Below are 27,856 nucleotides of genomic sequence, written 5' to 3' on the forward strand. Positions count from 1 at the left end.
TGCACGAGGGTGGGCAAGGCCTGGTGGACATTTCCTCTAGAATCATGGCTTTCCGGCTCCAAGCCAGAGATTATTGTACGGAGACGGTTCTAGCTGGGTCGAAACAGCCTACATATTGATGAGGAGAGCGGGCTGTTTCGGCTTAGACAAGCACCGTTTCCTCTTAAAGCTGGAAGGGGGTGATTTGCCTGACCTGACTCCATTTTATGAGTCTGTTATGCAGGCTTGGAGAGTCCTTGTCAAGTCCCGTAAGGCCAGCACGCCACCAGGGATGTGGCTTTTGAAGAGCCTATTTTTCACAACACTGCCATCCAGTCCCGTGTTCTGGGTTCAGCCAGCCTACGTTCATGCCTGTTTGGCGTGGGGTGTACCAAGCTGGGTCATTTGATGCTGAGCAGATCGTTGGAGGAGCTGGGAGAAAGTGTGGGGATCCGATCATCTCGCCTAGTGAGGAAGGTCGTCGCTGAGGTCTGTGACTCCTTACCAGTGCTTCATCTGCAGTATGTGACTGACACTTCCAATTCTGATCGGTGGAAGGAGGGTCTGGATTATGTGTTCCCTGCACTGATTGTTATGGGGGCGATGGGGGCATTCGAGGAGGATGTGGGGATGCTGCTTTCCTTCAATACCCCGGAGCTGGGGGAGTTCAAGGAGGTGGGAAAGAAGGCCATGTACAGAATATGTGTAAAGGTGTCCCATGCCTCTTCCCTGGAAGGGGTAAAATCGACGAGGTGGGCGGGTGTGCTTGGTCCAGATGCCTCTCCAAAAGGCTGTTGGCGATCTTTATACAAACTGCCTATTGATAAGAGGACAGCTGACCTCCAATGGAGGATACTACATGGAGCTATAGCCACCAACATGCATCTGGTACACCTGGACCCTACTGTTGGGGAGGGGTGTCCATTCTGTGCTGAGTCTGAATCTCTGGCACATCTGTTTTTACTGTGTCCCAGGTTGGTCAGGATGATTGAACTGATCACTGATTGGTTCTCAACGTTGGGAGAGGTTTTCTCTTTTTCAGGTTCAGTCAAAGGGGTGTAGTTGTGTTGCTGTGTTAGGGGCAGCAAAATTAGTGATATGAAAGACCCGAAAGAACAGTATTCGGGGACAGGGGTCTGTGGATGTGGTGGGAATGCTGGAGGGAATGTTGGCGGCGAGACTAAGGGTTGAGTTTGCCTATTATCTTCCTTTTTCCAGAATGCCTGTTAGGGCATCAAGGTGGAAGACATGGAGGATGAGTGGTGGTTGAATTGAGAGATGCCAGGGAGGGAAGTTAGAGGGGTTATTGTAGAGGAGGAGGGAAGATGGAGTTGGTAATTGGATTTTGTGTAAGTTGGAGTACAAGGACAGGTTGGGAATCTGGTTGGGTGGAGGAATGGGGAGAGGGCAAGGACAGGTTACATGGAAGAGATGATGAGGAAGGGATCCTCTGCACAGAGCACAAAACAAGACAGAGAGGAGGGCTGAAGATTAACCAAATGTATCAATAAAAAAGGAAGTAGCCTAATTTATTAAATTACCACAATTATGATACTGCCCAGTGGCACACAGTGACATTGAAACACCAACCAACTCTAGCTGTAACTGCAAGCTTAGGTCCACTCTAATTGCTTCCATTTGATTTTAACACAAGAGAAGAGTCTATCCTGGTCCCAGATCTATTAGTGCTGTCATGCCAACTCAGTGTGACATGGACCATGCACAAACAGATCTGGAACCAGGCTAAAGAGTCTTGCCACTTGTTCACTCAATCTCCTGCTCCCCTGACAGCTCATCCTCCTGTTTATACTGAGTCTTTGTGGAGAGGCTTTTGATAGCTCCTCTCATTCCCTCTAATCAAACTCTGATTCCCTCTACATTGAAAAGAGAGCCTGTGTGGCATGTACTGTATACAGGAAGGCTTCAGTCAGACAACTAGCACTAGGATTGCAAAATTCTGGTAACTTTACCAACATTACTAGGTTTTCCAGAAATCCTTGTTTGAGGATTCAGGATTTCCTGCTTGTTCCCTCCTAATTCCGTGAATCTTCCAACCAGGATTTCTGGAAAACCTGGGAATTTTGGTAAAGTTCCAAGAATTTTGCAACACTACAAGCACGCTGACTGATTGATCTGACTAGCTGGCTGGAGGTCCTCTTAAGCAAGATAGTGCTTTGAAGATTGGCTAATATTGTGGGTTAAATGGTTCAATATCAATTCAGAAAAAAATAAACGTCCGGTCTTTCAAAGTTCATTCGTAAAAATCCAAATAACTTCACAGATCTTCATTGTGATGCATGCATGTTCAATGACCCATAAACAATTAAAGATCATGCACCTGTGGAACGGTTGTTAAGACAGCCTACAGATGGTAGGCAATTAAGGTCACAGTTATGAAAACTTAGGACACTAAAGAGTCCTTTCTACTGACTCTGGAAAAACACCAAAAGAAAGATGCCCAGGGTCCCTGCTCATCTGCGTGAACGTGCCTTAGGCATGCTGCAAGGAGGCATGAGGACTGCAGATGTGACCAGGGCAATAAATTGCAATGTCCGTACTGTGAGACGCCTAAGACAGCGCTACATGGGTTGCTGGTATGAAAGACAAACACCCTACACATCGTGCCAATAGAGTTAAACCACCTGGTGGGATTTGTGAAATGACTCCTAGCCAACTAGCTCTCACAGTCTCATGCCAGAATTAGACCTTCATCTACGTTTCTCAAACGTAACATTTCAAAATGCTTAAAGTTACGTTTGGGCTTGAACTCCAAAATCTTAAGGTAATGTTTGGTTTGGGCTTATCAAAAACAACGTTCTATCGCTGGATTTGAACTTGCCACCTTTGGAATCAGAGGCAGGTGCTTGTTCCCATCCGCCCTCCCCGTCGACAACCGAAACCTACTTGAAGGCAACAGCACTCCCTGTTGCCCATAAGGGCCGTTTTCCACATCATCTCCCAATGTCCTCAGACATGGATGGACGTCGAATACTGACTTGTATCAAGGGTGACCTGGCTGCATATAGCGAGGATCGCTACAACATGTACCAATGATAGGCTAATCCAATGTAAATCATATAGCCTAATACGCTATGCTTACTACAAGACAGCTGAGGATTCTTATAACAATAGAATATAAATAGAATGAAAGACAAAATGATTGCCGATTGGTTAGAACAGAAATGTAACACCCCCAGATATACACACACATTGAGAGGCACAGGGACAGCAGCAGTGCAGCACCCCTGGATGGAGAGTAATTGTGGGGGGTTAAGTGCTTTGCTCAGGGGCACAACGGCAGGAGATGGTACATGGGATCAGAGACTTGCAGCATCCCAGCTGCCATTTCAGTTCCATTCCCATCAACATTGCTCTAATCTGCAGTGGCATGTGAACCTAGCAAAACCTAGAAAACTCATCAAGAGGATGATGGCGGGGTGGCTTTAAGGGTTGGTTTGACAGTCATTTGGCCTGGGTTTGAGTCCCAATTGGGAGTACCCGGGAATTCATTGTCGGCATTTCTAGAACACCTGATCCCATAGGAACAGAGGTGAGCAGACTTGGTTTGAGATTTAGAACCCTAATACTTGCGTCATATTCCCACTAAAATTTCAAAGAAAATGAGAGGGAACCTACATTAAAACATTATGGATAATTTAACGTTTGGAGCCAACATGGAGAATGGTTAGCCAACACTGAGTACAGTGTCAATGACCGTGGGTCCACCAAAGTTAGGATGAGTTATATTCAAGCGCTGGAAGTACAGCTTGATTAACAACACTTCTCTCCGGATGACAAACGACTGGGAGAGCTATCCCACGGTGCTGTGTGAGGGAGATTATAGTAGTAGAGGTGCTCTAATGTGTCAGGGAGACTTTAATGACCTATTATGGGATGTCAGTGTCCTGACTGATAATACAACGCCCACATGCAATTTGTCCAGTCTTGGGATAGATCTGTCTTTTGGCCTGTTTTATTGCAATGTAGATGGTGTGTGTGTGTGTGCTCATGTTAGACTTCTGTGAGGACAACTTCACCGCATCAAAGGGACGATGGACGGGGCCATGTACTGTGTATCGTTTGTGTTGGGGAAACAGGTAGGTATACCATTTTACAGCGTGATATGGAGGGTGTTCATGCAGGCAACGTTGACTATTCAGGTTTTTACAGTGTTGTTTAGTCTCTGTGTGTGTGATTAGGGTGGGTACTAAAGTCTATTTAGATTTGTAGTATATCACTTAGTGAGGGAAAAAAGTATTTGATCCCCTGCTGATTTTGTACGTTTGCCCACTGACAAAGAAGTCTATAATTTTAATGGTAGGTTTATTTGAACAGTGAGAGACAGAATAATAATTTAAAAATCCAGAAAAACACGGCAACACTGTTATAAATTGATTTTCATTTGAATGAGGGAAATAAGTATTTGACCCCCTCACAATCAGAAAGGTTTCTGGCTCCCAGCTGTCTTTTATACAGGTAATGAGCTGAGATTAGGAGCACACTCTTAAAGGGAGTGCTCCTAATCTCAGTTTGTTACCTGTATAAAAGACACCTGTCCACAGAAGCAATCAATCAATCAGATTCCAAACTCTCCACCATGGCCAAGACCAAAGAGCTCTCCAAGGATGTCAGGGACAAGATTGTAGACCGACACAAGGCTGGAATGGGCTACAAGACCATCGCCAAGCAGCTTGGTGAGAAGGTGACAACAGTTGGTGCGATTATTCGCAAATGGAAGAGACACAAAAGAACTGTCAATCTCCCTCAGCCTGGGCTCCATGCAAGATCTCACCTCGTGGAGTTGCAAGGATCATGAGAACGGTGAGGAATCAGCCCAGAACTACACGGGAGGATCTTGTCAATGATCTCAAGGCAGCTGGGACCTTAGTCACCAAGAAAACAATTGGTAATACACTACTCCGTGAAGGACTGAAATCCTGCAGAGCCCACAAGGTCCTCCTGCTCAAGAAAGCACATTTACATGCCCGTCTGAAGTTTGCCAATGAACATCTGAATGATTCAGAGGACAACTAGGTGAAAGTGTTGTGGTCAGATGAGACCAAAATGGAGCTCTTTGGCATCAACTCAACTCGCCGTGTTTGGAGGAGGAGGAATGCTGCCTATGACCCCAAGAACACCATCCCCACCGTCAAACATGGATGTGGAAACATTATGTTTTGGGGGTGTTTTTCTGCTAAGGGACCAGGACAACTTCACCGCATAAAGGGACGATGGACGGGGCCATGTACTGTCAAATCTTGGGTGAGAACCTCCTTCCCTCAGCCAGGGCATTGAAAATGGGTCGTAGATGGATATTCCAGCAGGACAATGATCCAAAACACACAGCCAAGGCAACAAATGAGTGGCTCAAGGAGAAGCACATTAAGGTCCTGGAGTGGCCTAGCCAGTCTCCAGACCTTAATCCCATAAATATGTGGAGGGAGCTGAAGGTTCGAGTTGCCAAACGTCAGCCTCGAAACCTTAATGACTTGGAGAAGATCTGCAAAGAGGAGTGGGACAAAATCCCTCCTGAGATGTGTGCAAACCTGGTGGCCAAAACCAAGAAACATCTGACCTCTGACTGAGTACTAAGTCATGTTTTGCAGAGGGGTCAAATACTTATTTCCCTAATTAAAATGAAAATCAATTTATAACATTTTTGACAAGCTTTTTTCTGATTTTTTTTTGTTGTTATTCTGTCTCTCACTATTCAAATAAACCTACCATTAAAATTATACACTGATCATTTCTTTGTTAGCGGACAAACGTACAAAATCAGCAGGGGATCAAATATTTTTTTTTCCCTCACTGTACAGATGCAGTAAAGATTGAAGGGTATTCTTACTTTTAAAACACATTTAACTTTTTGTTCAGTCTAGGCTGTTATTTACACATATAGCTTACAATAATAATCTGCTGTAAACAAAACAACCAATCACTCTCAAATCTTTGACTTCAATTGCTGAAAATAAGATATTAAACTGTATGGGTATTACAATGTTATTTCCATTACAAAGTATTTTAACTATGCAATATAAAACCGACTATCATAATCCGACTATCATAATGCACCAAATAGATAAATAAAAACAGATGAGCTGTGCTACAACTCTGGTTTTATGAATGAAGCACGATCTAGCTAACACAGAGCGTTCCTGTAATGTTCCCTAAAAGTTGTCCTTTGGTTGAAGAAAAAAGGTTCCCTGACTGTTCTTGGAATGATAATGTGTTAGCTGGGAAAAGTTCTGGCAGCAGAATGAATCCCCTCGAGGATTCACCCCAGCCAGAAATGATGTCATAGGAGGTTAAACGTCCATTTTGATGAGCCACTCTTCAAAGAGATTTGTCAGGCAGTCATGGCAGCCATTGTTGCTCCCTCTATCATTAGCCCAGGGAAAGATTAAAGCGCTTCCATGACACCCTGACATCCTGTCCTGTGGCAGTATCTCTCACCATCTCTCTGATCTCGGCAAAGATACATATCTGTTTAATGTATCGAGACCAGCCTAGACGAAGAGAGAGAGGGAGAGAAAGAGAGAGAGAGTGTGTGTGCGTGCACATGCGTGCTTGCGTTTGCATGGGCCTGTGTTTGTGCTTGAGTGTGTTTTGTGCATGTGCCGCACACATATAGTCAGACAGCTCTCAGCTGTGGCTTGGCAGACATCCTCACAGCAGCACAGTATGATGTCGTTTCGGGAAAAATGCTAACCAGTAATAGATGCTAAACGGATTATCAAGAAACGGCTCACTGCCTTTGAAAGTTCTCACATCAAAATGTCTCTTTAACCTCAAGATCACATCATCCAACACTGTGGCCACTCAATCCCAGTTGTAAAGGGGTTCAACATCTGCTGCTCTTCATATCTACTTACACGGAGTATACAAAACATTTCCATCACCTGCTCATTCCATGACAGAGACTGACCTGGTGAATCCAGGTGAAAGCTAAGATCCCTTATTGATATCACTTGTTAAATCCACGTCAATCAGTGTAGATGAAGAGTAGGAGAGAGGTTAAAGAAGGAATTTAAGCCTTTGCGGGGGTGTAAAGTACTTAAGTAACAATACTTGAAAGTACTACTTAAGTCGTTTTTTGGAGTATCTGCACTGTACTTTACTATTTATATTTTTGACAACTTTTACTTCACTACATTCCTAAATAAAATATTGTCCTTTTTACTCCATACATTTTCCCTCACAATCCAAAGTATTCTTTACATTTAGAATGCTTAGCAGGACGGGAAAATTGTGAAATTTTCACACTTATCAAGACAACACGTTGTTGTCATCCCTACTGCCTATGGTCTGGCAGGCTCACTAAACACAAATGCATCTTTTGTAAATAGTATCGGAGTGTTGGAGTATGCCCCTGGCTATCCATACATTTTAAAAACAAGAAAATGGTGTTGTCTGCTTTGCTACATATAAGGAATTTGAAATGATTTATACTTTTACATATACTTTTGATACTTAAGTATATTTTAGTGATTACATTGACTTTTGATACCTAAGTATATTTAAAACTGAATACTTTTAGACTTTTACTCAAGTACTATTTTACTGGGTAACTTTCACTATTTTACTGAGTAACTTTCTATTAAAAGGTATCTATACTTTTACTCAAGTATGACAATAGGACACTTTTTCCACCACTGAGCCTTGAGACAATTGAGACATGCATTGTGTATGTGTGCAATTCAGAGGGCAAGACAAAATATTTAAGTGCCTTTGAATGGGGTATGCTAGTAGGTGCTATGCGCACAGGTTTGTGTCAAGAACTGCAACGCTTCTGGATTTTGCACACTGAACATGACATCCAGCCAACTTGACACAACTGTGGGAAGCATTGGAGTCTCTCTCGCTGTCTGTCTTAAGGCCTGTTCAGAGATGGGCAAGAGGGACACAGCAGCTGTATACTCGGTCGTCTCCCACACCAGGATTGTAGTATTCAGTAGGAACGACTTGGGCTGAAAACAGGAGGTACCTAGCTGAATTGTCCAATAAGCGATGTTTGTTTTTTCGTTTCCATTACAAAACATTTTGCTATGGGGCAAAATGTTTTATTACGGTGTGCACTAAATTCAAATTGCTTAAAAGTGCATCCCTCACTAGCTCTTCGCTGAACAAGTCACTGTTTAGACATGGTTTTTGCCTGTTCACTCATTTCTAACCGGTGATTACTTTAGTAGTAGTGGAAGGTTTCATTGGTTTCTCATACTCATGGACTGAATTTGCTTGGCTACTCCAGGCTCCTTGCTGCGGGCAAACGCAACGCAAAGCCACGCTCACGGATGTTAGCTTCTTCTCTACAATGTATCTGGATCTGAGTACCTCCCCGAACCTTCACTGAATGTGAATACATTCACGGCCGTCTGATTGGTCCAGAAACTGATGGGTTGGGCCAGAATACACGTGGGTAAAGCGGTGGTTTGAAAATTCATCGTTGGCATTAATACTCGATGATTGATTGACGATTCAATCACTGATTACTTTGTTTTGTACGATGCCCCTTGTCACCACAAACAACTTCAATGATAGCATTCGTGTATGTCTGTGTGTGTGTGTGTGCACTAATCCATAGGATGTTTGATTCATGCCAAAGCTAAAACATCATTGGCTCATACTCAATGTATTGTACATTTGCTAACCATTTGCTTTCTCTCACTCTGTCTCCCTCCCTGTCCTTCGTCCCCTCTCTCCCTCCCAGCCACAGAGATTTGAAGCCAGAGAACCTGTTGTTAGATGAGAAGAACAACATCAGGGTAGCAGACTTTGGCATGGCCTCTCTACAGGTTGGCGACAGTCTGCTGGAGACCAGCTGTGGGTGAGTACAGAATAAAATGTTAGTACAGGAGTATAAGGACAGAGCATCACAGGAGTCTAAAACAATTGAAAACAAAAATGTCATTTTAAGTGATAAGTAGACATTGGTCTGAAGCCGGAAAGGAAATTCACATGAGCACCACAGTGCCTACATCACCCATGCTCTACCAAGGTTTTCCAGCACACAGTTTTGACATACTATAGTAGCTACGTGTGTATGTTGGTCTATTGTAGTTCAAACAATGTGTATGTTGCTTAGGACTAAAACCTTCTCAAACATTGTAATGGCTTTCGTAGGTGGAAGAAGGTGTGGACCAAAGTGCAGCGTGGTACGGGTTCATGATTTTAATAATGGAACACTGAAATACAAAACAACAACTTAAAAAAAAAAACAGTCTTGTAAAGGTGCAGAAAAACACTAAACAGAAAATTAAACGCCCACAACCAAAATGGGGAAAACAGGCTACCTAAGTATGATTCTCAATCAGAGACAACGAACGACACCTGCCTCTGATTGAGAACCATACCAGGCCAAACACATAAACACAACATAGAAAAAAGAACATAGACTACCCACCCCAACTCACGCCCTGACCAAACTAACAAAAATACATAATAAAGGAACTAAGGTCAGAACGTGACAAACATATTATACTCAATTGGGGCAACTCCCACAATATTGTGATTTGTGCTGCATAGAAGTTAAAATATTGGATTCTTCACACAATAATCCCATTCCACTACTTTTAAGATAAGACCATCATGCTTGATTGAGTGAGCGGTTTTGTCTTGTAGTAATGTGGCTCTTCACTGTATTTCCTTAAACTTTTTAAATTTAGCACTACATGTCCTTGATAAGAAAATAAAAAAAATACATATTTTTGGGGTCAGCAGGTGCCCAATATAATACCAGGTTGTGGTTGATTGGACACAGTCACTCATACATTACCAGTCAAAAGTTTGCACACACCTACTCATTCAAGGGTTGTTCTTTATTGGTATTATTTTCTACATTGTAGAATAATAGGGAAGACATCAAAACTAACACATATGGAATCGCCAAAAAAGTGTTAAACAAATCAAAATATATTTAACATTTTAGATTCTTCAAAGTAGCCAACCTTTGCCTTGATGACAGATTTGCACACTCTTGGCATTTTCTCAACCAGCTTCATGAGGTACTCACCTGGAATGCATTTCAATTAACAGGTGTTCCTTGTTAAACCTTAATTTGTGGAATTTCTTTCCTTCTTAATGCGTTTGAGCCAATCAGTTGTGTTTTGACAAGGTAGGAGTGATAACCAAGTCCATATTATTGCAAGAACAGCTCAAATAAGCAAAGAGAAATTACTGTCCATCATTGTTAAGACATGAAGGTCAGTCAAATCGGAAAATGTCAAACTTTGAATGTTTCTTCAAATGCAGTTGCAAAAACCACTAAGCGTTATGATGAAACTCGCTCTCATGAGGACCACCGCCACAGGAAAGGAAGGTCCAGAGTTACCTCTGCTGCAGAGGATAAGTTCATTAGAATTACCAGCGTCAGATTGCAACCCAAATAAATGTTTCACAAAGTTCAAGAAACAGACACATCTCAACCTCAACTGTTCAGAGGAGACTGCGTGAATCAGGCCTTCATGGTTGAAATTCTGCAAAGAAACCACTACTAATCTGTGTGACAAATAATACCAATCAATCCAAACTGTGCAGTGGCCAATTAATGAATGGACAGAGACATCTGTTACAAAACAACAAAAAGTTGAATGACATTCGGAGATTGTCATGCCATGATATTGAAGTGCCCAAAGTCGGTATACTTTATTTATCATTTGTGTGGTTGGCACAGAACCCTGTTGGTGGAAAATCCATTGCATATATTTTATATAACTGTAAACATGGTATAAAAATGTTGAAAATCTGATATCCCCCTAGCTGATCATTGTCTGCAGCTAGCTCTGATTGTAATGTAATGAAACAAGCAGGGAGAGTGAGCTCGTCTGTGGGTGTCGGCGAACCCTTAACATTCTGGCCAGTAGCCCTGCGTGGCATCGACTGTGCCGCGAAAGTATCAGCGTTTATAAACCCAATAAATGTGCCTAATCATAGTCACTGTAATGAATTTCCTCCTCTTCTTCCGAAGAGAAGAGGCGAAACGGATCAGAGGACCAATACGCGGCGTGGTAATTGTCCATGGTTCTTTTTAATATATCACTACACATGAACAAACTAACAAAAACAAGAAATGTGAAAACTCAAAACAGTCCTATCTGGTGCAAAGACAGAGACAGGAACAATCACCCACAAACACACAGTGAAACCCAGGCTACCTAAGTATGATTCTCAATCAGAGACAACCAATGACACCTGCCTCTGATTGAGAACCATACTAGGCCGAAACATAGAAATTCCCAAAACCTAGAAAAACAAACATAGACTGCCCACCCAACTCACGCCCTGACCATACTAACTAAATACAAAACACAGGAAATAAAGGTCAGAACGTGACAGTACCCCCCCAAAGGTGCGGACTCCGGCCGCAAAACCTTGACCTATAGGGGAGGGTCTGGGTGGGCGTCTGTCCGCGGTGGCGGTTCTGGCGCGGGACGCGGACCCCACTTCACCATTGTCTTAGTCCGCCTTATTGTCCGCCTCCGTGGCTTTCTCACCATGGCAACCCCTCTCAATGACCCCACTGGACAGAGGGGCAGCTCTGGACAGAGGGGCAGGGGCTCTGGCGCCTCTGGGCTGAGGGGCTCTGGCGCCTCTGGGCTGAGGGGCTCTGGCGCCTCTGGGCTGAGGGGCTCTGGCGCCTCTGGGCTGAGGGGCTCCGGCAGCGGCGCCGGACAGGCGGGAGGCTCCGGCAGCGGCGCCGGACAGGCGGGAGGCTCCGGCAGCGGCGCCGGACAGGCGGGAGGCTCCGGCAGCGGCGCCGGACAGGCGGGAGGCTCCGGCAGCGGCGCCGGACAGGCGGGACGCTCCGGCAGCGGCGCCGGACAGGCGGGACGCTCCGGCAGCGGCGCCGGACAGGCGGGAGACGCTCCGGCAGCGGCGCCGGACAGGCGGGAGACGCTCCGGCAGCGGCGCCGGACAGGCGGGAGACGCTCCGGCAGCGGCGCCGGACAGGCGGGAGACGCCCGGCAGCGGCGCCGGACAGGCGGGAGACGCTCCGGCAGCGGCGCCGGACAGGCGGGAGACGCTCCGGCAGCGGCGCCGGACAGGCGGGACGCCTCCGGCGCCGGACAGCGGCGCCGGACAGGCGGGACGCTCCGGCAGCGGCGCCGGACAGGCGGGAGCACCTGCAGGAAGGAGACTGAGAGACAGCCTGGTGCGTGGGGCTGCCACAGGAACCACCAGGCTGGGGAGACCTTCAGGAGGCTTGGTGTTAGGAGGAGCCTGAAAGACCGGGCTGTGGGGAGCACTGGAGCTCTGGTGCGCAACCTTGGCACCACTTCCCCAGGCTGGACAACTACTCTAGCCCGGACCCTCCAGAGTGCAGGCACAGGTTGAACCGGGCTGTGGGTAAGCACGGGAGATCTAGTGCTTACTACACGCACCTCTCCCCTAGGCTCCACTCCCACAGTTGCCCGGCACGAGCGGAGCGCAGGCAGAGGACGCACTGCACCCTCCCAGCGCCCCGGAGACACAGCACGCAGAGCCGGCGCAGGATAACCTGGACCAAGACTGCGTACCGGCGACCAGACCCGCTGAGCAGGCACCATACGCCCTGGCTCAATGCCCACACTCGCATGGCACTCTCGGGGCTGCCCTATAGCGCACCGGGCTATGGACACGCACTGGCGACACCGTGCACTTAACCGCATAACACGGTGCCTGACCAGTAATGCGCTGCTTATCATGAACACGAGGAGTGAGCTCAGGTCTGCTACCTGGCTTAGTACCACACCTCGTGTGCCCCCCAAAAAAAAAAAATTTGGGGCTGCCTCTCGTACCTGTCGCACTGCCGTGCTGGCTCCTCATATTGCCGCCGCTCAGCTTTCGCTGCCTCCAGCTCTGCTTTGGGGCTGCGATTTTCCCCAGCCCGTGCCCAGGGTCCCTCTCCGTTCAGTATCTCCTCCCATGTCCAGGAGTCCTGTGATGGTGGCCTCTGTTGTTGATGCTGCTGTCGTCGCTGTCCTTTACCACGCCGCTTGGTCCGATTTTGGTGGGTGATTCTGTAATGAATTTCCTCCTCTTCTTCCGAAGAGGAGAGGCGAAACGGATCAGAGGACCAATACACGGCGTGGTAATTGTCCATGGTTCTTTTTAATATATCACTACACATGAACAAACTAACAAAAACAAGAAATGTGAAAACTTAAAATCTGGTGCAAAGACAGAGACAGGAACAATCACCCACAAACACACAGTGAAACCCAGGCTACCTAAGTATGATTCTCAATCAGAGACAACCAATGACACCTGCCTCTGATTGAGAACCATACTAGGCCGAAACATAGAAATTCCCAAAACCTAGAAAAACAAACATAGACTGCCCACCCAACTCACGCCCTGACCATACTAACTAAATACAAAACACAGGAAATAAAGGTCAGAACGTGACAGTCACATAATTTGCCATAGTGTATTGTTGATTTCGGGCCAGATAGCACTGCATTTTGCTTTGTATTTGTGATCCCAATAGATAAGGCAGTTGTGTTTTTACAATACTGTAATGTGTTGGTCCCGTGTAAGATGCCCCCATGTTTTTTTGTTTGTTCATTTGCGTTGTTTGTAACTTATTTTTTAAACTTATTTTGTACATCAATCAATCAAAAAATATCTATAGAGCCCTTCTTACATAATCTGATGTCACAAAGTGCTGTACAGAAACCCAGCCTAAAACCCCAAACAGCAAGCAATGCAGTTGTAGAAGCACGGTGGCCAGGTAAAACTCCATAGAAAGGCCGGAACCTAGGAAGAAACCTAGAGAGGAACCAGGCTATGACGGGTGGCCAGTCCTCTTCTGGCTGTGCCGGGTGGAGATTATAACAGAACATGGTCAAGATGTTCAAATGTTCATAGATAATCACAGTGGTTGTAGAGGGTGCAACAGGTCAGCACCTCAGGAGTAAATGTCAGTTGGCTTTTCATAGCTGATCTTTCAGAGTATTTCTACAGCTCCTGCTGTCACTAGAGAGTTGAAAACAGCAGGTCTGGGAAAAGGTACCGCGTCCGGTGAACAGGTCAGCCACAGACAGAACAATTGAAACTGGAGCAGCAGCATGACCAGGTGGACTGGGGACAGCAATGAGTCATTAGGCCAGGTAGTCCTGAGGCATTATCCAAGGGCTCAGGTCCTCCGAGAGAAAGAAAGAGAGAGAGAATAAGAGAGAGCATACTTAAATTCATACAGGACACCTGATAAGACAGGAGAAATACTCCAGATATAACAGACTGAACATAGCCCCCCGACACAAACTATTGCAGCATAATTACAGGAGGCTGAGACCGGAGGGGTCGGGAGACACTGTAGCCCCGTCCGACGATACCCCCAGACAGGGCCAAACAGCCAGGATATAACCCCACCCACTTTGCCAAAGCACAGCCCACACCACTAGAGGAATATATTTTACCACCAACTTACCAACTTACTAACAAGGCCAAGTATAGCCTACGAAGATCTCCCCCACGGCACGAACCCAAGGGGGGCGCCAACCCGGACAGGAAGATCACATTAGTGACTTAACCCACTCAAGTGACGAACCCCTCCTAGGGATGGCATGGAAGAGCACCAGTAAGCCAGTTACTCAGCCCCTGTAATAGGGTTTGAGGCAGAGAATCCCAGTGGAGAGAGGGGAACCGGCCAGGCAGAGACAGCAAGGGCGGTTCGTTGCTCCAGTGCCTTTCCGTTCACCTTCACACTTCTGGGCCAGACTGCACTCAATCATAGGACCTACTGAGGAGATGAGTCTTCAATGAGACTTAAGGGTTGAGACCAAGTCTGCATCTCTCACATGGATAGGCAGACCATTCCATAAAAATGGAGCTCTATAGGAGAAAGCTCTGCCTCCAGCCGTTTGCTTAGAAATTCTAGTGACAGTAAGGATGCCTGCATCTTGTGACCATAGCGTACATGTAGGTATATACAGCAGGACCAAAAAAAAAAGATGGGTAGGAAAAAGCTCATGTAATGCTTTGTAGGTTAGCAGTAAAACCTTGAAATCAGCACTAGCCTTAACAGGAAACATTGTAGAGAGGCTAGCACTGGGATAATATGATCACATTTTTTGGTTCTAGTGGTGTTTAGCACTAACTGAAGTTTCTTTAGTGCTTTATCCGGGTAGCCGGAAGGTAGAGCATTGCAGTAGACTCACATAGAAGTGGCAAAAGCATGGATTCATTTTTCTGCGTCATTGTTGGACAGAAATCTTCTGATTTTTGCAATGTTACGTATATAGAAAAAAGCTGTCCTTGGAACAGTCTTGATATTTTCGTAAAAAGAGAGATTAGGGTCCAGAGTAATGCCGAGGTCCTTCACAGTTTTATTTGAGACAACTATACAACCATCAAGATGAATTGTCAGATTTAACAGAAGATCTCTTTGTTTCTTGGAACCTAGAACTAGCATCTCTGTTTTGTCTAAGTTTAAAAGTAGAACGTTTGCCACCATCCACTTACTTATGTCTTAAACACAGGCTTCCAGAGATGGCAAGTTTGGGGCTTCACCATGTTTCATCTAAACTAGGCCAGAACTTGTCCGTGTAGACCAATTTGGGTTTCCAAACTGATGAGTAACACCGTTTGAGCATTCCCACTGCATTTCCTTCCAGAAGCCATGAGAAAATTGTCCGGCTGTGGGGACTGTGCGAGGGGATTTATACTACTATCTGTACTTATTTGTGGCACAGACGCTGTTTCATCCATTCCTACACTTAAATTACCCTTGCCTAATGATTGCATCTGAAGCTGGGCTTGCAACACAGCTATCCTTGCCATAAGGCAACCGTTCTCCTGTATATTATGAGTACAGCGACTGCAATTAGAAGAAATAATGTTAACGGTACAGGATCCCGAGAGGGTACCGCTCAACTGAAACGGTGGCGCACAGAATGCTAAAATATTCCTAGAAATATTTAAGCTCCACACATTAACAAGTCCAATAGCTCAAATGAAAGATAAACACCTTGTTCATCTACCCAGCGTGTCAGATTTCTAAAATGTTTTACGGCGGAAACATAGCACATATTTATGTCAAACCACCACAAAGACACAGACGATATACAGCCATTTTGTTGAACAAAAGATGCAATCACAAACGCAGGATTAAAATAAAAATAATTCACTAACCTTTTGAAAATCTTCATCAGATGACAGTAATAGGACATGTTACACGGTACATTTATGTTTTTTTTCAATAATATGCCATTTATATCCATAAATCTCTGTTTACATTGACGCCATGTTCAGAAAATGCTCAAAAATGTCAGGAGAAATTAAAGATAGCTCCGCCCGATAACAGAAATACACATCATAAACTTTGACTAAATATACATGTTCTACATATAGTTAGAAAGATACACTGCTTCTTAATGCAACCGCTGTGTCACATTTATTTTTAACGTTACAGAATTAGTTCACTATGCAATAATCTGAGACGGTGCTGACGTAAGCAACATTTCTCCGCTATGTTGGAGTCAACAGAAATACAAAATTACAACATAAATATTCTCTTACCTTTGATGGTCTTCGATCAGAATGTAGTGGAAGGAGTCATACTTACCCAATACATCATTTTGTTTCAGTTCGTGTCCTTATAGTAGCATCTGCTACCACTTTCAGCTGAAATGCACCCAAAATGACTTCTGGTCCCGAACAGTTGCGCATCAAAACTTCAAAATTACATATTATATGTCGACTAAACTGGTCAAACTAAGTGCAGAATCAAGCTTTAGGATGTTATAAACGTACAAAACAATTCTCAATTCAACAGGACAATCGTACTTCTTCTCAGGCAAGCTGGAACAGAGGAAGGTCTGTGTCCAATTCGCGCCCTAACACACATGTATTTTCTCGCGACACCCACTCTTTTGCCTCCCAAAGGGTCAAAGCTCGCGGGATTTGCACAATTAAATGCTCTACTGAATGAGGACATCTAGTGGAAGACATAGAAAGTGTCTCCAGATCCATAGCTGGTTGGGAAGGGATGATGTCAAAGTTGCCCCCAAGTTTCAGGATTCCAAAACTAGTTTGGGAGATTGCCTGCCCTGTGAGTTCTGCTATACTTACAGACATAATTCAAACTGTTTAAGAAGCTTTAGAGTGTTTTCTATCCAATAGTAATTATTATATGCATATATTAGCAATTTTGGACAGATTTTATTTCTGTTTACTATGGGCACGCAATTCATCCAAAGGGGGCAGTATTATGCCTAGCCTTAACAGGTTTTAATGTTACTACTTATCTTCGGCTGGTGGAGGTCCTGATGAACCACATCCAGATAAAGCTTCCGGGGTGAAAAATTTGAATGAAAGAAGTAGAGCGAGGGAAAAAAATGTAAATATATAAATGTCATTAAAAAGTAAAAACCGTGATGTTGGCAGGTAGAAAAGTAAGGTTAGCAATAAACCGCCAGCAGCACATAAACAAGTTGTGACCGGAAATTACGTCAAGCCCTTACATAATGTTGCCTCTACCATTTCTTATGACTGAAAAACCTTCTGGACATCAGGACTGCGATTATTCACCACGGACTAGCAGAATCTGTGGTGACAGGGTAGCCTAGTGGTTAGCGATGGACTAGTAACCGAAAGGTTGCAAATCCCTGAGCTGACAAGGTACAAATCTGTCGTTCTGCCCCTGAACAGGCAGTTAACCCACTATTCCTAGGCAGTCATTGAAAATAAGAATTAGTTCTTAACTTACTTGCCTAGTTAAAACGTCTTGCGACTCTAGGGGCAGTATTTTCATTTTTGGAAAAAAAAGTTCCCGTTTTAAACTGGATATTTTGTCAGGACAAGATGCTAGAATATGCATATAATTGACAGCTTAGGATAGAAAACACTCTAACGTTTCCAAAACTGTAAAGATATTGTCTGTGAGTATAACAGAACTGATGTTGCAGGCGAAAGCCTGAGAAAAATCCAATCCGGAAGTGCCCCAGGTTTTGAAAACGCTGCATTCCAATGAGTACCTATTGAGCTGTGAATGAGCTATCAACCAGATAACGCTTTCTACGTATTCCCCAGGGTGTTTACAGCATTGTGACGTAGTTTTACGCATTTATGTTGAAGAATAGACGTAAGCGGCTAGATTGCGCAAGTGGTCACCTGATGGCTTCCAGGGTGACTCTCGCGTAAAATACAGAGGTAGCCATTACTCAAATCGGTCCTACTGAAAAACTAATTGTCCCGATGGATATATTATCGAATAGATATTAGAAAAACACCTTGAGGATTGATTATAAACAACGTTTGCCATGTTTCTGTCAATACTATGGAGCTATTTTTGAATATTTTTTGCAGTTTTCGTGACTGCAATTTCCGGGCGATTTCTCAGCCAAAGAACAAACGGAGCTATTTCGCCTACAAAAATAATATTTTTGGAAGAAAGGACCATTTGTTATCTAACTGGGAGTCTCGTGAGTGAAAACATCTGAAGCTCATCAAAGGTAAACGATTTAATTTGATTGCTTTTCTGATTTCCGTGACCAAGTAACCTGCTGCTCGCTGGACAAAATGCTATGCTAGGCTATCGATAAACTTACACAAATGCTTGTCTAGCTTTGGCTGTAAAGCATATTTTGAAAATCTGAGATGACAGGGTGATTAAAAAAAGGCTAAGCTGTGTCTCAATATATTTCATTTGTGATTTTCATGATTAGGAATATTTTCTAGGGATATTTATGTCCGTTGCGTTATGCTAATTCGTGTCAGGCGATGATTACGCTCCCGCATGCAAATGAAGGTAAAAAACATTTTTTTCCCTTCACGACTCTGACGAGCCCGACGTGAAGGATATACCGCTTCCTCGGAAACAGTCCCTGATCCCTGTGATCTGCGTGAAGAGGAGGCAGAGAAACAGGATCCGAAGGGGGTGCTGCCTTCTGAGAATTCGTAGGCGGTCGTATAAACCCCCACTTCCCTCCATTCTGCTAGCAAACGTAATCCTTGGAAAATAAAATCGAGTTGCGCGGAAGAATAAATTACCAACGGGACATTAAAAACTGTAACATCTTATGCTTTATGGAGTCGTGGCTCTGCAGGGCCCATGTGTGCACTAACTCCACAGCATCGCAACTAAACCGTTCAAGTTCAAAAAACTAAACCGTTCAAGAGTATCTCATGATAAGCTATAGACCATACTACTTAACCGAGAGAGTTTTCATCTGTATTCTTTGCAGCTGTTTATACCCCACCACAGTCAGGGGCTGGTACCAACACAGCATTGAATGAGCTGTATTCCGCCAAAAGCAAAAAAGAAAACGCTCAACCAGAGGTGGCACTCCTAGTAGATGGGGACTTTAAAGCAGGGAAACTTAAATCCATTTTACCAAATTTCTATCAGCATGTTAAATGTGCAACCAGAGGAAAAATAACTCTGGACCACCTATACTCCACACACAGAGACGCATACAAAGCTCTTCCTCAACCTCCATATATGCAAATCTGAACATAATTCTATCCCCCTGCTCCCTGCTAACAAGCTAAAATGCAGGTAGCACCAGGTAATAAATCAATAAAAAAAGTGGTCAGATGATGCCGATGCTAAGCTACATGTCTGTTTTACTAGCACAGATATTTACGACTTTGAATGCAACCGATACTAACAGGAGGGGATCATCAGAGGAAGGGAAGTCACTGTATGTAACCAAGCCCAGAGAAGAAAGACATCCAATATGTTCCGGAATTCCTCTCATGGCATTGGGGAGTACCAGACAAGCTAAATCACATTCTATGCTCGCTTCGAGGCAAATGACACTGAAACATGCATGAGACCACCAGCTGTTCCGGAAGAACAGCGATCACGCTCTCCGCAGCCGATGTGAGTAAGACCTTTTAAACAGGTCAAAATTCACAAGGCCGCAGTGCCAGACGGATTTCCAGGACGTGTACTGCGAGCATGCGCTGACCAACTGGCAAGTGTCTTCACTGACATTTTCAACCTCTGTAATCTGAGTCTGTAATACAAACATGTTTAATAACAAGCAGACCACCATCGTGCCCGTGCCCAAGAACACAAAGGTAATCTACCTAAATGACTACCCACCCATAGCTCTCACGTCTGTAGTCATGAAGTGCTTTGAAAGCCTGGTCATGGCTCACATCAATACCATCATCCCAGAAACCCTAGACCCACTCCAATTTGCATACTGCCCCAAAATGTCCACAGATGATGCAATCTCTATTCCGCTCCACACAGCCCTTTCCCACCTGGACAAAAAGAACACCTACTGTATGTGAGAATGCTATTCATTGACTATAGCTCAGCGTTTAACACCATAGTGCCCTCAAGCTCATCAGTAAGCTTAGGACCCTGGGTCTAAACACCTCCCTCTGCAAATGGATCCTGGACTTCCTGACGGGCCGCCACCAGGTGGTAAGGGTAGGTAATAACACATCCGCCACGCTGACCCTCAACACAGTGGCACCTCAGGGGTGCGTGCTCAGCCCCCTACAGTACTCTCTGTTCACTCTTGACTGCACGCCCAGGCACGACTCCAACACTATCATTGTGGTAGGCCTGATCACCGACAATGACGAGACTTTAGGGAGGAGGTCAGAGACCTGGCCCTGTGGTGCCAGGACAACAACCTTTCCCTCAACGTGATCAAGTCAAAGGACATGATTGTGGACAACAGGAAAAAGAGGACCAATCACGCCCCATTCGACGGGGCTGCAGTGGAACAGGTTGACCAACAAACTAACATGGTCCAAGCACACCAAGTCAGTCTTGAAGATGGCACTACAAAACCTATTCCCCCGCTGGAGACTGAAAAGATTTGTCTTGGTTCCTCAGAAGGTTCTACAACTGCACCATCGAGAGCATGACTGGTTGCATCACTGCCTGGTATGGCAACTGTTTGGCCTCCGACCGCAAGCCACTACAGAGGGTAGTGCGAAGGGGTTCTGGAGGGATTATGGTGCACTAGAACAGCACTGCCTCGACTCCTACTTCGGAGGCATCCACCTCGACGATGAAGGGGAGTGAATGGATCGGGATGTGCGAGCACGGGAGCAGTGGTGAAGCGTACCTTCAGTGTCTCGAATGCCCCCTCCCTCTCCACCTCCGCCATCCAAAGAAGCATGCAAGTAACTCATGCAAGCAGTAACATTTCATAAAATAAACTGATAAAAATACACCTTATGGAACAGCGGGGACTGTGAAGCAACACAAACATAGGAGCATACACACACACGATACACACACACGATTCTGTTAATATGTGGCAGCGGTGGAGTATGGGCCTTAGGGCACACAGTCTGAATGTATTGTAGTTTTTTTTTTAATTGTATAAACTGCAATAATTTTGCTGGACCCCGGGAAGAGTAGCTGCTGCCTTGGCGGTCCTAGATCCCTGGCGTAGTCAGAGTACGGGCTCACCCCTCTTTCGACCCTCCACCGGATGATCAAACGCAGAGCGGAAGAGGAGGGTGAAGCACTCGCAGGTCTCGACCTCGGGTCCGCCCATTTCCCAGACTGCAGCACCCCAATCCAGGGCCCGTCCGGTCAGTGCAGAGATGACATTGGCGACCCGGTCTCTCCCGGAGACAGCCTCGTGTTGCGAGCGAGGTACAGGTCGTATTGCAGAAGGAATCCCTTGCATCTCGCTAGTGCGCCATCAAAGCGGCAACGGACATGGGACAATAAACGACAAGGACAATGGGAAACAGAGGGCACATGTATACACATACTAATTGGGGAATGGGAACCAGATGTGCGTAGTGAGATAAGACAGTCCAGGGTTGGTGGTAATGATCTAGTTAACAAGAAGTGTATCTTTCATTTGGTGTATTGCACTTGTTAATGTGTGAAAGGTCTATATTTCAAAAAAATATTTTTGAATTTTGCGCGCTGCCTTTTCAGAGGAATGTTGTCGAGGGGTGCCGCTAGCAGAACCCCTAGCCATAAGAAGTTTTAACTTCTTAGGGATAGGGGGCAGTATTCGGATATGCTAGGATATGCATATAATTGGTAGCATTGGCTAGAAAACACTCTGAAGTTTCTAAAACTGTTAAAAAAAATGTCTGTGAGTATAACAGAACTGATATGGCAGTCAAACACCCGAGGAGAATCCATTTTTGAGGTGACCACCCATCTATGGGAAAATCTATTGAAATCCTCCCAGATTGCAGTTCCTATGGCTTCTACTAGATGTCAACAGTCTATAGAAAGTGTTTCAGGCTTGATTTTTGAAAAAGTAGCTATAATTTGTAGTTTTTCAAGGTGGCTCGCATTTTGACTGTAGAGTTGTGGCTCGCATGGACAAGGGCGCGCACTTCGTTATTCATCTTTGGTATTGAACACACTATTCTCCGTCTTCAATTTGATTGTTTATTTACATATTATGGTACCTGAGGATTGATTAGAAACGTTGTTAGACTTGTTTGTACGAAGTTTATTGGTAACTTTTGGGATTCCTTTGTATGCATTTTGAACGAGTGGAACAGGTGGATTACTGAATCAAGCGCGCCAACTAAACTGACTTTTGTGGGATATGAAGGACTTTATGGAACAAAACAACCATTTGTTATGTAGCTGGGACCCTTGGGATTGCAAACAGAGGAATATGGTTATTTAAAAAAAAAATGTAATGCTATTTCTGACTTTTGTGATGCCTCTGCTGGTTTGGAAAATGTTTTTAATGTTTTGTATGCGGGGCCTCAGCTAATCGCATGGTATGCTTTCGCCGTAAAGCCTTTTTGAAATTTGACAAAGTGGTTGGATTAACAAGAAGTTACACTTTTAAATTATGTATGACACTTGTTTATTCATGAATGTTTCATATTATGATTATTGTATTTTGAATTTCGTGCACTGCAATTTCACCGGATGTTGCTAGCGGCACGTCTAGCCCAAAAAAACAAATCAAAATATATTTTAGATTCTTGATTTTTCAAAATACCCATCCTTTGCCTTGATGATCGCTTTGCACACTCTTGGCATTCTCTCAACCAGTTTCACCTGGAATGCTTTTCCAACAGTCTTGAAGGAGAAGGTTGCAAGTTCAAACCTCCGAGCTGACAAGGTACAAATCTGTCATTCTGCCCCTGAACAGGCAGAGTTCCCACATATTCTGAGCGCTTGTTTGCTTATTTTCCTTTACTCTGCGGTCCCACTCATCCCAAACCATCTCAATTGGGTTGACATCAGGTGATTGTGGAGGCCAGGTCATCTCATGTAGCACTCCATCACTCTCTTTCTTGGTCAAAAAGCCCTTACACAGCCTGGAGGTGTGTTGGTTCATTGTCCTGTTGGAAAACAAATGATTGTCCCACTAAGCGCAAACCAGATGGGATGGCGTATCCCTGCAGAATGCTGTGGTAGCCATGCTGGTTGAGTTTGCATTGCATTCTGAATAAATCACAGACAGCGTCACCAGGAATGCACCCCCACAAAATCATACCTCCTCCTCTATTCTTCACGGTGGGAACCACACATGCAGAGATCATCTGTTCACCTACTCTATCTCACAAAGACACAGAGGTTGGAATCAAAAATCTCAAATTTGGACACTTCAGACCAAAGGACAGATTTCTACAATGCCCATTGCTCGTGTTTCTTGGCCCAAGCAAGTCGCTTCTTCTAATTGGTGTCCTTTAGTAGTGGTTTCTTTGCAGCAATTTGACCATGAAGGCCTGAGTCACACCGTCTCATCTGAAGAGTTGATGTTGAGATGTGTCCGTTACTTCAAACCTTTGAAGCATTTATTTGGGCTGCAATTTCTGAGGCTGGTAACTCTAATGAACTTATCTTCTGCAGCAAAGGTAACTCTGGGTCTTCCTTTCCTGTGGCGGTCCTCATGAGAGCCAGTTTCATCATACCGCTTGATGGTTTTTGCGACTGCACTTGAAGAAACTTTAAAAGTTCTTGACTTTTTCTGTACTGACTGACCTTCGTGTCTTAACATAATGATGGACTGTCATTTGTCTTAGCTTTTTTGAGATGTTCTTGCAATAATATAAACTTGGTCTTTGACCAAATAGTGCTTCTGTATACCATCCCTACCTTGTCACTACACAACGGATTGGCTGAAACGCATTAAGAAGGATAGAAATTTCACAAATTAACTTTTAACAAGGCACACCCGTTAATTGAAATGCATTCCAGGTGACTACCTCATGAAGCTGGTTGAGAGAATGCCAAGAGTGTGCAAAGCTGTCATCAAGGCAAAGGGTGGCTACTTTGAAAAATCTCAAATATAAAATATATTTTTATTTGATTAACACTTTTTAGGTTACTACATGATTACATGTGTTATTTTGTAGTTTTGATGTCTTCACTATTATTGTTCAATGTAGAAAATATTAAAAATAAAGAAAAACCCTTGAATGAGTATGTTTGTCCAGACTTTTGACTGGTACTGCATGTGTGTGTGCCAGCCTGGCTGTGTGTGTGTGTGTGTGTGTGTGTGTGTGTGTGTGTGTGTGTGTGTGTGTGTGTGTGTGTGTGTGTGTGTGTGTGTGTGTGTGTGTGTGTGTGTGTGTGTGTGTGTGTGTGTGTGTGTGTGTGTGTGTGTGTGTGTGTGTGTGTGTGTGTGTGTGTGGTCATTCTGAGAAAAGGCAAGTAGACAATGGAGAATGTTAGACAAGAAGCTAGCTGTCAACTCTTTGTCCGTTCACTGAAAATCCCTAGAAATATCAAAACAGTTATACTCCAACCATATTATCTCAGCCATGTCTACTCTACTATTATATAGTAAATGCGCTTGTGGCCAGCCCTGGCAGTTGCTTTAGGGGCCTTTCTATCTTACCTATAAAACAAAATCTAAGGGAAATCTAAGGGAAATGCTTGGTGTAGATAAAGATGGATCCTGTCATGGATCCTCCCGGTACAGCTACTCATTTCGTTCACCAGCTCCGGATGTCTAAGTTACCGGCTTTCTAGGCATCACTTAACACTTTTTTGTTTACTTTATTGGACATATTTTGTAAAGGCACACACCTGTCTATATAAGGTCCCACAGTTAACAGTGCATGCCGGACCAAAAACCAAGCCATGAGGTCGAAGGAATTGTCCGTAGAGCTCCGAGACAGGATTGTGTCGAGGCACAGATCTACTGAAGGGTACTAAAACGTTTCTGCAGCATTGAATGTCCCCAAGAACACAGTGGCCTCCATCATTCTTAAAAGTAAGAATTTTGGAAACACCAAGATGCTTCTTAGAGTTTGCTGCCTGGCCAAACTGAGCAATCGGGGCAGAAAGGCCTTGGTCAGGAACCCAATGGTCACTCTGACAGAGCTCCAGAGTTCCTCTGTGGAAATTGGAGAACTTTCCAGAAGGACAACCATCTCTGCAGCACTTCACCAATAAGGCCTTTATTCCTCAGTAAAAGGCACATGACAGCCAGCTTGGAGTTTGCCCAAATGCCTCTAAGGACTCTCACACTGTGAGAAACAAGATTCTCTGGTCTGATGAAACCAAGATTAAATTCTTTGTCCTGAATGCCAAGTGTCACGTCTAGAGTAAACCAGGCACCATCCCTACGGTGACAACATCATGCTGTGGGAATGTTTTTTAGCGGCAGGCACTGGGAGACTAGTCAGGATCGAGGTAAAGATGAACAGAGCAAAGTACAGAGAGATCCTTGATTAGATCCTGCTCCAGAGCACTCAGGACCTCAGATTGGGGCAAATGTCCACCTTCATGTCTGAGGACATTGGGAGATGTGGAATCCAGCCACTAGGGGTTAGCACTGTTGCCTTCAAATAGGTTTCAGTTTTGGTTGTTGTGGATGTGTGTAAGCATCTGCCTCTGATTCCAAAGGTTGCATATTTGAATCCAACAATAGAACAGTGTTTTTGATATTTTTGGTTTAAGCCTATCCCTTACCTTAAACATTCGTAGTTAACACCTAACCTTTGAAATTTGATATTTGAGAAACATTTTTATTTAATTTATTTTTACCTCTTACTAGGCAAGTCAGTTAAGAACAAATTCTTATTTTCAATGACGGCCTAGGAACAGTGGGTTAACTGCCTTGTTCAGGGGCAGAACGACAGATTTGTACCTTGTCAGCTCAGGGATTTGAACTTGCGACCTCTCGGGTACTAGTCCAACACGCTAACCACTTTCCACCGCAAATGCATGATGCGGACATAGGCGGAGGTGGTGGATTGGGAAGCAACCAATGCAAAAAAACAGATATCTCTATCTTGAATTTATAATGGGGATTTTGTTAATATGTTAATTAAATTGACGCATGGGTGGGTCAATCGACTCGTAAGGATTTTAATAAACGAAAACTGCAAAACATCGGCCATCTGACACTCCAAGCAGGCTCAAAGTATTTGATGAGATTTTTAAAGTCTTTCATCCCAGGTCCGGAGAGAGGAGTGGACACAGAAAAATTCCACAGCTGTCCTTGTATCTGACAAATTAATATCCATCTCCAAACAAAAAATACAAATTATTTGTAGTTCTCTGTTCCTTAGATTCCCTGCAAGCCACCTACGTACGCAGATAACCAGCTCCCATTCACCCAGGCTTCTCTGATTTTTTTGTGTGTTTTAACATTTGCCTCGGCTTAACCTAGTGTATCAGCGAGCGGGTGTTCTCTCTCACTCATTTGCATAATGCAGTATGACATCTGCAATCACGACGGACGTATTTGCATAAGGTGCTTGTTTGCATTATTGCCGAACAACATCGACCCGGTGGCGAGGTTCATTATCAGCACACCTGACAGTGCGTCAGGCAGGAAGTTCAGCTGTCAACAGTGTTATTCATGGGCAGCTAATGGGCTCTGTGTTTACAGGCCTGTGATAGAAGCTTTCAGTAGGATCCAATATCCTGCTAGTTAGACGATGCAATACAGGAACAGGAGTGGTGGGAGGGCAAACGTCACTTAGATGTCACCTCACTGGGTTGTGTTCATTAGGCACTAAACAGAAGAAAACAGACAAACAGGGAGTAATCAAAACATTTTCTGTTGCATGCCCTAATGAGCAAGGCCCTAGTTGAGGTCGCATGAGTCTGTTAATTTGACTTACAGCTAGCATCCATATGCAAACACTGGTCCTATTCAAATACAGTACACTAATATTCTCTAACAATGCATACTTCTTTCTTCTGCTCCTTGATTGTGTAACTAGTCTGACTTGACCAGATGGTTGGAAAAATCTGTTTAGTGGAACCCTTGCTTACAGGGTAAGAAATCATGGGACTCGTTGGACTAGTAACCGGAAGGTTGCTGAACAGGCAGTTAACCCACTGTTCCTAGGCCGTCATTGAAAATAAGAATTTGTTCTTAACTGACTTGCCTAGTTAAATAAAGGTAAAAATAAAAAATAAAAATGAATAAATGGCCATTTAAAAAAATCCATCCTTCTTTGGAGACTTTAAGAACAAATGTTTCCTCAAGCATTTTGTACTCATATATCCATTACATACATTGAATATACACTACCTTTGAAAAATGTGGGGTCACTTAGAAATGTCCTTGTTTTTGAAAGAACATTTTAAAAATTGTCCATTTTAAAATAACATCAAATTGATCAGAAATACAGTATAGACATTGTTAATGTTGTAAATGACTATTGTAGCTGGAAATGACAGATTTTTTTTATTGAATATCTACATATGCATACAGAGGTCCATTATCAGCAACCATCACTCCTGTGCTCCAATGGCACGTTGTGTCAGCTAATCCAATTTTATAATTTTAAAAGGCTAGTTGATCATTAGAAAACCCTTTCGCAATCATGTTAGCACAGCTGAAAACTGTTTTCCTGATTAAAGAAGCAATAAAACAGGCCTTCTTTAGACTAGTTGAGTATCTGGAGCATCAGCATTTGTGGGTTTGATTACAGGCTCAAAATGGCCAGAAACAAAGGAACTTTCTTCTGAAACTCTTCCGTTTATTATTGTTCTGAGAAATGAAGGCTATTCCATGCG

The 27,856-nt window shown here is 44.1% G+C and overlaps 1 protein-coding gene across 5 annotated transcripts in view; it reads left to right on the plus strand.

Annotated features, from left to right (window-relative positions):
* brsk2a (BR serine/threonine kinase 2a) overlaps positions 1-27,856 on the plus strand; it is a 433,387-nt gene that overhangs the window by 310,074 nt on the left and 95,457 nt on the right. For all 5 annotated transcript variants that reach the window (XM_052465216.1, XM_052465218.1, XM_052465220.1 and 2 more), the window contains exon 5: positions 8,687-8,803. In XM_052465216.1, coding sequence (XP_052321176.1) covers positions 8,687-8,803 — 117 coding nt within the window. The remainder of the gene's footprint in view (positions 1-8,686; positions 8,804-27,856) is intronic.

Source organism: Oncorhynchus keta, chromosome 17, assembly GCF_023373465.1.
Source record: "Oncorhynchus keta strain PuntledgeMale-10-30-2019 chromosome 17, Oket_V2, whole genome shotgun sequence".
In the NCBI taxonomy this organism is placed as follows: Eukaryota; Metazoa; Chordata; class Actinopteri; order Salmoniformes; family Salmonidae; genus Oncorhynchus; species Oncorhynchus keta.